Below are 11,779 nucleotides of genomic sequence, written 5' to 3'. Positions count from 1 at the left end.
AATGGGGAACCACAAATTAAGTCAGCAAATTGAGTATTGCTTGGGAATAGGGAGTCGGCTTTGCTGTTGTTTTTTGGCTTAGGAAACAGGTGCCTGCCCTACCCGTATCCTGAAGGCACGAGCCACGCACACGATTACACGGTGGATGTCCAACTGGACATTGCAATTACCACATCCGAAACTGCCAAGCACGCGCTCGCCTCTTAGCGCCCTCCCCACCTGTTCCCTCGGGCTCGCGCCGCTGGGCCGCGCGCAGTCCTTCGCCACTCCCCGTCGGACTGAAACCCGTCGGCGCTGCGCGCCTTGCTTCTCGCGCCCTTCGCTTCCTCGGGCTCGCGTCGCTAACGTACAACCAGCTCCTCGCTCCGCCCCCTGCCCAGGCTCAAATCGAACCTCTAGGCCGCGCCTCTCCTACTTCTCGCGCGCGCTCCCCACCCCAGCGGCGATCTGAAGCGGCTCCCCTCCCACCCACACGTCCCAGGGGTGGCGCCGCGGGGCGGAGCCGTTGCCGCTGTCATGGCGTCCAGGGCGCTGCTGGCGAAGGAACAGCCTCTGCGGAGCCAGTAGAGAGCTAGGCAGGCGGGCGGGCGGGTGGCGGTCCGGCCATGGAGAGCTTGGCGCAGCCCCCGCCGCCCCCGGGCGCGCTGAAGAGGGGCGGCGGGGGCGCTGCGGGCCGAATCATCCTGGAGGGGTCGGTGGAGAAAGAGGCGGGGGGTAGCAGCAGGGATGGACCTGTGACTGCTGAGGAGGGCGGCGGGCAGTGGGGTCCGTCCCCTCCACTTCTTCCCCCGCCTGCCGCGGGCCCCGGGAGGGACTCTCCTGCCTCGCTGGGGTCTCCCGTGCTGGCCGGTGAGAGCCGCCGGTCCGCTGCGGACTGCGCGGAGCCAGCCGTGACTGAGAGCCCTGAGGCGGCTCCTGCCTTGGAGAGCGGCCCCGGGGAGGCCGGCAGCAGCGGCGACCCCAGCCCCCCAGAGGAGGAGTCGCGGAGCTTGGACTCCCTGGAGTCCTTCTCCAACCTGCACTCCTGCTGCCCGAGCAGCTCCGAGCTCAATAGTGATGCCGAGGAGGCGGTGGCGGCAGCAGAGGGCAAGGCCCCGACCCCCGGAGGGGACGGGCCCACGGCGGCGGCTCAGCTCTTGTCGGCCTCTAAGGAGCGCTTTCCCGGCCAGTCGGTCTATCACATCAAGTGGGTCCGCTGGAAGGAGGAGAACACGCCGATCATCACCCAGAACGAGAACGGGCCCTGCCCGCTGCTGGCCATCATGAACGTGCTGCTGCTGGCTTGGAAGGTATCGTATCCCCCGCGCCGGGAGTAATTGACAATGTCTATAGCAGCAGAAACGCACCTGAGGCTTCGCGCAGACCCAGTTACAGTCTCCGTGATAGTGGAGATGCGCACAGCATATATCTCACTTTGTGTTATGATTTGTAGAGCTCTGGAAACGTAGAAGATGCTTCACAAACCTAATAGCTATTCCTGTAGCCCTGGAAACATGCACAGTACTTCTGTAATCACATCTATATAGTGTGACAACCTATACACAACTATTTATGTCAGTCCTATTACTACAGCATTAGACACTACACTGCTTAAAGGGAAGCCTATTATTGTTGATATGCTTTACATAACACTTAAAGTGTGCACATCTCTCACTCCAAGTGCTGGGAAAATACATGGGATCTTGCAAAACAGTTCTATTATTTGTACTGTGTGGCACTGGCAATATAGGTAAGACTGTGTTTTGTAAAGTGCTGCTATTTTTAAATAGCAATAGTAATGTAGATGGTGCTTCACAAAACAATCATAACAGTGATATATTACTGGAAATATGCGTAGCAGTCTATGAAATAGAAATCTGTTCTACAAATTCGTGGTGATGGGAACATGCATGACAATTTGCAGAAAGTTACCTGTTTTCAGGAGTGCTAGGCCTGTATACAGTTCTTTATAAATATAAACCTATTATTGCTGTTTGGCAAATTAATAACTGGCATAGTGTTATACTAAGCACATCCCTAATAATAATTACACAGCTGTAATTGTATACAGCATATTGTAAAGATCTAATATTAATTAGTATTATATGTCAAGATTGTGCAAAGGACTGGTAACCAGAAACTCCCATGTTCTAATCCTGTCTTGAATAATAACTTATCCAAGGCTGCAGTGGAAATCATTTTAAGTTCTGACTCAATTTTTCCCATCTATAAAATGGGGATAAGCCTTCTCTACAATTCATAGCATGGTGTTAAGATAAATATTTATAAGGGGATTTTGAAAAGGAAGTAGCTATTAATGCTAAGTATTAATTTTGCATTCCCCTTTAAAACCACCCAGAGGGTTTCCCCTCTCAAGAAGAGCCAATTATCTAACCCGAACAGATGCACCCTGACTGTTATCCCACGTACTGTAAGGTATTGTGACAGCTCTGGGCAATTGAATCTGTATTTCTTCTCATTGGTCAAGTTAAGGGCACCCACTCTGAGGCTTCTAGCTCCTCAGCCATTTTCTTTGTGGGTGGAGACCCCCCCCCTCCCCTTCTGATCATGGTATTTCCAAGCTGCACAGTTCTCTGCCTTCATTATGTTGTTCCCAGCCCAGACAGGTTACCTGAGGATAACAACTTGCTTTCTCTTCAGAGATGGTTAACAGGTGTAATTGCTATAGTTATAAGTTACCACAGGTTACATGTTCATTACAGCTTCAGGTCAGAACAAACATCCAGCCTTATGAGGCCTCAGCAGGCCCAGTCCTTCCACCCTTAACCTAAGGAGTGGGGTAATCTGTGGACCAGAGGATCTGTCTGTTTGCTGGATCAAGAAGAAGGCCTTGAGCTAGATTAAAACAAGACTGTTTGTTCAAAAATCCTTTCTTTGTCTGTTGGTCCTTGGAGAATCCATTTTGAGCTAGTGCAGTGATTCTCAAACTTTTGTACTGGTGACCCCTTTCACATAGCAAGCCTCTGAGTGCAACCTCCCCCCTCCCTCCCCCCCATAAATTAAGAACTCTTTTTTATATACATAACACCATTATAAATGCTGGAGGCAAAGCGGGGTTTGGAGTGGAGTCTGACAGCTTGTGACCCCCACCCCCCGTAATAACCTTGTGACCCCCTGAGGGGTCCCAACCCCTAGTTTGAGAACCCCTGAGCTAGTGCATATCCCTCCAGATGGGTGGCTTCAAAGGGTTGATAACAGAAGTAGTACATTGGCATTCCCCATCCTTACTAATGGAAGTCCATACAAAGCCACAATAATACACAATTACATTCTTAATACAATGTACCCCAAAGGTCTTAACCGTAATTGGAAGCACAGGAAGGCTTAGGGCAAGAAGTAGTTTTTTTTGAAGAATTTGAATGAGCAAGGGAAAGATAGAGTGGGAGGCTGTTTCAAATGCAGCGGGTGACATGAAAAAAGTAAAGAGGCAAAAGTGGTTAAGAGGTAGGTGTTGGGAACCTTCAGGATGTACAGAGCATTTTATAAATGTCAGTAGAGGTTTTACTTTTGACTTAAATGGGAGCAGCATTGGGCCAAATATTCATACAGCTTCACTACTGAAATGCAGATATCTTTGGCACGTAGGGTGACAATCAGGATTATACTATATTATACCTTCATAGATCTCCAGGTGGAGATGCCCTTATAAACAAAGCAAAAACCTACTTTTAAAATTAACCCAGACTGTCTCCTTCTCCAGAGTGAAGTGTTTTTGTGCCGTATTTATATGTGATGAAACCCCAGATTAGAATGTTTGTAATTAAGAAACAGTGTACTCCTACTAAATAGAGGGATTTTGTTTTAATTAGACAAAGATAAGTGGTGTTAATCCAACAATTATTGGTGTTTTTTTAAAAGTCATGAGGAAAGATATCTGCTAAATATAGTCTAGTCTTATATTTTATTCTTCATTAGAAAGAAGGGTGCAGTCACTATGACTCAGGCTCTGTGTCTGTCACTGAGGTGGTGGAAGTCATGGATTCTGTGACTTCTGCAGCAGCCTGTGTGGCTGACCCCGGGACAGTCACATGGGCCAGCCGCACTTTTCTGCTTTTGACAAAACAGTGGGACACACAAGAAATGAAGAGAGGATAGTAAAAGGTGGGGAAAATATAGCTGCTTTTGCTGTTTTTAGGATACAGTTATGGATGGATGCTTTGGGCTGGCAGGTTGGCCACAACAGCTGTTGCTCTGGATGCTGGCTTACCTGCCTGGTCAGGAATGTAATTTGGCTGGCCTTTTCAGGTTCCTCTCCTTCACTGCTTCTTCTAAGGCTGGACAAACCTAGATGGGCTGTCTTGTCTTTTCATGCTGGTGCTATGCAGTGCAGTTTGTTTTAGAATTGAGTAGAAAAGTTGAAATATACAAGGAGGACAGGAGGAAGATAGTGGAGGGATAAAAAGGGGGAGCAGTGATGGTTCCCGTTGGTATGCCAAGGTCTGAGTTTCACAACAAAAATTTTCCATTAGTAGCTCCCCCCCTCTCCCCCCAGCAAAGTCTCTTCTTAGGGACCTCAAAAATGGGATGTTGAGTGGAATAGCCCATCCTCTTATTATTTTGTCCACCAAATAGGCTTAATTTTTTCAGCACCAAATTGGGTCTGTTGATTTCTGGTTCCATACTCCTCTTGTTTACCAGAAGTGATCTTAACACAGTCCTTGGTTGGCTTTAGTAGACAGTCTTTTGCATTTATTCTTAAACAATTTTATATAACAGGTAATTGGGACAATTTATGAACCTTTACCTACTTTCCAGCTATTAAACTCACAGTTGGAGTAGAACCTGTGATGCCCCAATTATTACCATGCATAATATGTATGTATAATTATAGACTCTTACCCTGCACCCAAAATTTTACATGACTTTTGTGATCATGTGCCACTATGTATTTATATGAGTGAACAGTGTAATCTCTGATTTTATAAATAAGGTAACGATGTTTCCCTGAAAAATCAGAAGTCTCTCTAATTTCAGGGACTGTCCTAATATTCCTGTTAGTATTACAGAAGAGAGTTCTGTCCTGATTTATGTAAATCCCAGCAGATTGGCTACCAGAAGTAGCTGCTAGCCAGCTAAATTGGTGAAATTGATCACACACTGAGCGTACATGTACATGGACCTCCACTTAATTTGTTGTACAGTAATATTTTACCCCCTACATTTAATTAAATCTCCTGGCTAAGTGCCCCACACCAACTTGCTTTACTTCCCCATCACCCCCTCCCAAACTATAATCAGATATATGTTGACACTGGTGAGAGTGGCAAGCTTATTTGCAGCTGATCTGCACCACGTCTGTATGTAGCTGGCTACTGATCCAGGCTGATGATAGGTGTCCACATTCTGCTCACTCTCCCTACACCATAGGTGAAAACTGGATTGTGGCAGGGAATTGTGGGGATGGGAACAAGGGACCAAAGCCTGAGAATTAGGATAAAGAGAATGAGCGTACTGTGTGTGTTAGGGAGAGATATCATGAGGTATCTAGAGCGGAAATGTAGAGCAGAGTGCAGCAAGGATGTAGGGAGAAGAAAAAGTGAGGGAAGTGGGGTGGGGGTGGAGAGGGAAGAAAGATTAAAATATAGAGAATAGAATAGTGGTCTTTCTCCTCCTTTCTTCACCCATCAAACCCTTTACCTCCATAGGTGTTACTGTTTACCTTGAAAATCTGGTCACCCTATAAATAAACATGTCATGGTCTCAAACTATTGTAAATAACATTTACAGCAACTTAAAGTAAGGGGTATGTCATGATTACAGGGCTAACAGCATCTCTGTGCCTTTCTTGAGTGCATCCCCTCAGGTGACTTGTACTTTTACCTATCCTGGGGTGGAATTCCACAACTCTCCCACTCTTAAAGTAGACCCAGGGCTACAATATTCTGTGTATCAACTGTTCTTACCGAGCAGGTCTGACTGACTTCATACACTTGTGGTTTTTCCTCTCAGGAGTCTGACCAGACGCATATGGTGATCAGACTTCTTAAAACCAATAAAAACAAAGTGTTTAGAAAAGAGGATTTTAAAACAGTCAACACCCATGCCTAATTTACCTAAAGGCTTACTATCCTCTGACTGTAATCTTGGCAGGCCTAACTTCTTCAGGCATCCCATCCTGTCTCTCTAGTCCCTCCCCCTGATAATTACCCGATTCTGTTAGGAAAGTTCCTTTAACCTGCCAGAAGTCTTTCATGTCCTGTGTTTACAGGAATTTTGTGGATTAGCTGCAGAGGGGGCAAAATCTTCAAAGTTATAATCATGGTATTGTTCCTCTGCAAACACATGAGGGTTGTAAAAATGTGATTTTTCTTAAGTCATTCCTTCCCTTCTTGCCTGTTTTTTTTCAGACTCTCCTGTTGTGTTAAATCAATATAGTGACACAGAAAAAGTCTAAATAACGAGGTTAATATACAGGATTCATAGAATCATAGGACTGGAACAGACCTCAAGAGGTCATCTAGTCTGGTCCCCTGCACTCATGGCAGGACCAAGTATTATCTAGACCATCCCTGACAGGTGTTTGTCTAACCTGCTCTTAAAAATCTCCAGTGATGGAGATTCCACAATCTCCCTAAGCAATTTATTCCAGTGCTTAATCACCCTGACAGGAAGTTTTCATAATATCCAACCTAAACCTCCCTTGTTGCAATTTAAGCCCGTTGCTTCTTGTCCTATCCTCAGAGGTTAAGAACAATTTTTCTCCCTCCCCTTTGTAACAACTTTTTATGTACTTGAAAACTGTTCTCATGTCTCCCCGCTGCTTTTTTTTTTTTTTTTTTTGGGCAACAGTGTTACACTGTTGACTCCTATTTAGCTTGTGGTCCACTATGACCCCCAGATCCCTTTACCTCGAAGAAGTACCATACGTTTTGCGGAGTCACTTTCAATTTTGTTTGTGTGCAACTGATTGTTCCTTCTCAGGTGGAGTACTTTGCATTTGTCCTTATTGAATTTCATCCTGTTTACTTCAGACTGTTTTTTTCAGTTTGTCCAGATCATTTTGAATTATAATCCTATCCTCCAAAGCACTTGCAACCCCTCCCCACCCTAGCTTGGTATTGTCCGCAAACTTTATAAGTGTACTCTCTATGCCATTATGTAAATAATTGATTAAGATGTTGAACCGAACAGAGCAGCTCTAAATTCATCGTAGATTATCTCTGACTTTTGTATATACAGATTCATTGATCAGATTGTCTAAAGTCTTTTTAGCAATTCACATTCTACTGTTAATCACAAATACTGAGTCTACCTTGACTTATTAAAGACCTTGGGTAGTTCTTGATCAGTTTAAGTTTCAAAAAGTTTGCTTTGGTAAAAGTTGCAGTAACTGGCAGGGTTGAGCTGTACAGTGCAGCAAAATAGGTAAATATGCTCCAGTATTTTTTTTCTAATGATTTTTTTTCTAGTGGTGATGAAAATGCAGTCTGTCATTTCAGCAAGATTTTTCAGTTCTTACTCTGTCAGGTAGAAGAAAAATCAATCAGTATTTTTTTGAGAACTCCACATCAGTATCAGCCTTAGAAATTTTGAGTAAGGCTAAAAAAAGAAACATTATGTACAACTAAGTGACTCTGAGAATTCTGCCTCTGTTTAATCACACTTCTGGGGTAGTACCTCTGGCAACACTTGAGTTTTGGTAACCTTCTGGAAAAGCAGTATTCATTGGGTCTACACAAATACCTCCTTATATATCAAATGTTTGTAACCAAAATTGTAAGAAAGTTGTCTGGTTCCCAACTAGCACAGCTCCTTCCCCTAAAGAGAGATTAGAAGTTTGAGGAAGCAGAAAAGGTGAGCAGGTAACATGAATGTGTATAAACTGTACTTTCAAAGAACTAAAATTACTGGTAAGTAACTCTTTATCTTTTGAAGTGGCTCTGTAGATTCCAACTTGGAGTCTAGCTTGCAGTGCAGCCTCCAGGATGTTGGGCTGAAGTGTTAAAGTTAAATAAGAATTGCAGAACTGTTCTCTCAAAGCAAATCTCAGATTAGTGTGCCAGATCGAGAGAACAGTTCTGTATAAATGAACACCAGATGGCAGCTGTGATGGCAATGAGATGGGCAGTCCATTGAAGCAAGCCTTTGGAAGACATGGAGCAAAGTGTGGCTATCCTTTCAGACTTTATGTATAATGGCCTGGCACACTGAACAACATTCTGATAAATGGCCATTCCCAAGGCATATTGGGCAGCAGATATTAGTCAGACTCTGCAGACAGAGAGGGGTGAAATGCACTACTTAAACCCAGGCTCATTCTCTGTATTTCTTGGATTGGATGTGACGTTTTGAACCAAAGCACCTGGGAAATTAAGCTGTGCAGAAACTATTTAAAATTCCTTAGCTAAAACAAATTACTTAGATAAGTAGTTTAAAGTCTAAATTACAAGAAGAAACTCGTAGATGTTTGGTCGAAAACCAGAAGCTCTTCTAGCCCCAGAGCAAAAGTGTCTAGTCACCCACAGCTAGCCTCAGAAAGGAAGGAATCCCAAGGCATTTGGGGACCACAGTATGCTTTGAATTCCTGGTATTGTAAGGCAGTGCTTGTGTAGTCCAACAGTCACTGTTTCCCTAGAAGGATCTATGTCAAAAAATCTGCTCCTTCACAAATGTGACCATTCTAACTTATCTTCTCTTTTCTCTGATGGTGGTCCTATCTGTCCATGACGCCAGTTCTGACCGATGTTTGGTCAATTTTCCCATGACCATTGTGATGGCTTTTAGGGCACCCAGCATTAAGAGTCACCTTGTCATCCCATGTCTCCCACGTGAGGGAGTCTTGACTGTGCCTGGCTGGGTGTCAGCTGCTGAATATCACTGGTCTGTTGGCCACTCAAGCACTTTCTTCTGAGCAATGTCAGCCCTGTCTTCACCTGCAGGTTAACAATAGGTGAACCCTTGTCCCCAAGTCCCTTTGAATCGTTCCCCTTGAATATCCAGCCTTTGACACTGGCTACTTACAGAAATTCCAGCTCCTCTGCCCCCAAAGGAGCAGTGTGCCCAAGTTGTACCTTAAACTCCTCCTTCTGTATGATGTGCAACATTTATAATAGAACAAAATAAGGTTTATATAAGAGAGGATAGAGATTCTACTAGAAACAAGAGTGAGTGATGGAAACGAATGATTAAATATGAAACAATCCTAAAACATGAACCTGGGTCTAAACTTATAATAGTTGTCTTTTCTGTTTAATAAAGTACATTTCCCCCCCAAGATCCAGTCTGTTGCAGAAATGGCTGGCTTCCTAAGAATCAGGATCCAGTATTTCATGAGAACACTTCGTGCTTCAAGATCTCTCTTCAGAGAAACGATGCAGAGTACCTCTCTTTCCTGTGTTAACTGTAATAGTTTTTCGTTTCCATTCATAGATAGGGTGAACCTGTAAGGTGGGAAATTTATCCAAATCCACAGCTCAGTCAATTTTCACCTTTATTTATAAATGTTCAGACAGATTTATTCATATTTTCTGAACCTACACATATGCCAGACAATAGACAGGTAAGACGGAAGAGGTAGGGACCCAAGTTATGATGTTCCAAGGTACTGGGAAGCTCTCCTGCACTTCATGATGGTTGTCTTGGTCGCTGGTCTGGTCCTTCAGTCTCATTTCTTCAGTTTCCAGTACAGTATTTCTGACTTGGGCTCTTGTTCACTTGGGTTTTTATAGTTTTTCATATTGCATGTTCATTAATTGCCCTCCAACCAACATTAAGAGTTGTATTACATAACCCATACAATACACATGCACAAGCTTCACTTTCTATAACTTTTGCTGTCTACCCTGTTTTCATGTCGTCTTACTCCTGTTTTTCCCAATATAGAAGCTTTTAGCATGACATTTTGTGTGCGATTGTGCTGATTAACTTCCTCTTGTTTCTTCCAGTACAATAAATAACTTTACTTTTTTCCCTGTCAGCTGTGAGCATTATCTAAACAAGTGTGTGTGAAAGAAATGAATGTGGTCTTGCCATTCTGTCAGGCAAGACTAGGCCAAGGCATAAATATTACACAATCCAAACTTATTCACTGTTAGAGACTAATAAAAAAGTGAGCTGTAGCTCACGGAAGCTTATGCTCGAATAAATTTGTTAGTCTCTAAGGTGCCACAAGTACTCCTTTTCTTTTTGCGGATACAGACTAACACGGCTGCTACTCTGAAACTTATTCACTGTTGTGACATTTGCCAGGGCGCAACCTGAACTACTGGACTGCTGTTTCCTTAGCCCTCCAGCCTAAGATGTCCTTTACACTGCTTACCTGTCAGAACAGCAACCCCTCTAGGCTCTGCTCACTCACAGTGGCTAGCATGTAAAGCAGGGGTTCTCAAACGGGGTGGGGTGTGACCCCTCAGGGGGTTGCAAGGTGATTACATTGTGGTCACTAGCTGTCAGCTGTGTGGAGCTGGCAGCCCCAAGCCTCAATTAAATTACCCCCTTAGTTTATAAGAGGGATCACACTTTGAGACTTGCTATGTGAAAGGGGTCACTAATGGAAAAAGTTTGAAAACCACTGATGTAAAGTCCCTCCGAGCCATCCATGAATAGATACAGGGTGACGCCTGCATATCACTCAGTCCCAAAATAGGAAAATGTAGTTGTAAAACCACAAACCTTGGCAAGAAGTTTGAGGTGAATAGAGTACCTGAACTACTGCTAACCTTTTTAAAGAATTGACTAGGATTCAGGTTAACTATGTCCCATTTACTGATGTTTTCAAACTTTTAAAATAATAGTTCTGTCTCTCATAGGTATAGTGTGGATTAGTTGATGGTTGTACAATGAAGCCTCAGATATAAAGTGCTTGTAGACCTCTTTTTTGCAGATTGTTGCAGTATAGTTACTTTGGAAATGAAACATTTTGTGGAATTAGGTGGTTTCAGGTATGCTGTTACAGGGACTGTGTATGAGTACTGAAGATTTTGTTAATTTCTATTTTGCTGTAGAAAATGTAAGTATTAAAAAAGCCCCATAAAATCATATAATTTGAATGTAAACTAAATAAATGATTCAGCCATTACCAAGGTGTCCTATATTTAATCTCACTTTAACTATATCCCCAGCACATTAACAAAGAAAGGACAACTTTTCAGTGGCTTTGATTTAGGTCCTTTTCTATAACTGCATATACCATATGTATGTCAGATTTATCCTTTTCAGTTCATGAATATCAAGCTGGATAAAAATTGATTTAACGTTCTTATTTAAATCTGATCTTTTAAATTACATTAAACAAATTTTTAACAAATAGGACAACCTATATTACGGCGTAAATTTACTACAATCCATTAAAATATATACAGGAAATATTAAGCAGTACATGTTTTTGGCCTAATTTTAAAGAAAGTCACACCACTGGGGTGGTGGAAGTCACTGGTTAAGAACCTGGACCCAGAGTTTGTTGACATGCTAAATCTGCTTTTGATAGCCGTAACCTTGTCTGCAGGTGCAGAGAAAATATTATCTTCAATTTATTTAACTAGTTCAGTTCAATGACTAATTCATTCAAAGTTAAGAAACCAATGGGAGTTGAAAAAGCTTGTTCTTTTCCAATCTATGAATAAAAACTAGTCTTGAGAGGAAGAGATCTACTCATTCTAAAATCTTAAACATGGTGATCTGAAACAATCAGTGCAGATATTACTTCCTTTGTTTAATAAATCAGTTTTTTTAAATGCAAAAATAGGTTTTGATAAACTCTATTTCTTATGTATCCAGGACATTTAAGGTACTTTTATTTTACTAGTTAACAATCTGAAAATGCTGCTTTTGTGCATTTTTA

The 11,779-nt window shown here is 42.9% G+C and overlaps 1 protein-coding gene across 10 annotated transcripts in view; it reads left to right on the top strand.

Annotated features, from left to right (window-relative positions):
* The first annotated feature begins 480 nt into the window (after nt 1-480).
* Nucleotides 481-11,779, top strand: part of MINDY2 (MINDY lysine 48 deubiquitinase 2) — a 114,073-nt gene continuing 102,774 nt past the window's right edge. For 6 of the 10 annotated variants that reach the window (XM_077827988.1, XM_077827986.1, XM_077827990.1 and 3 more), the window contains exon 1: nt 490-1,289. In XM_077827988.1, the coding sequence (XP_077684114.1) occupies nt 606-1,289 (684 nt within the window). In that variant the 5' untranslated portion in view covers nt 490-605. Of the gene's footprint in view, nt 1,290-11,779 lie in introns of all 10 variants that reach the window. The other 4 variants (XM_077827991.1, XM_077827992.1, XM_077827984.1 and 1 more) reach the window with 3 other exon arrangements.

This window comes from Eretmochelys imbricata, chromosome 10, assembly GCF_965152235.1.
Source record: "Eretmochelys imbricata isolate rEreImb1 chromosome 10, rEreImb1.hap1, whole genome shotgun sequence".
NCBI lineage: Eukaryota > Metazoa > Chordata > Testudines > Cheloniidae > Eretmochelys > Eretmochelys imbricata.
Note: the sequence above shows the minus strand (reverse complement) of the source record. Positions and strands in the feature narration are given on the sequence as shown.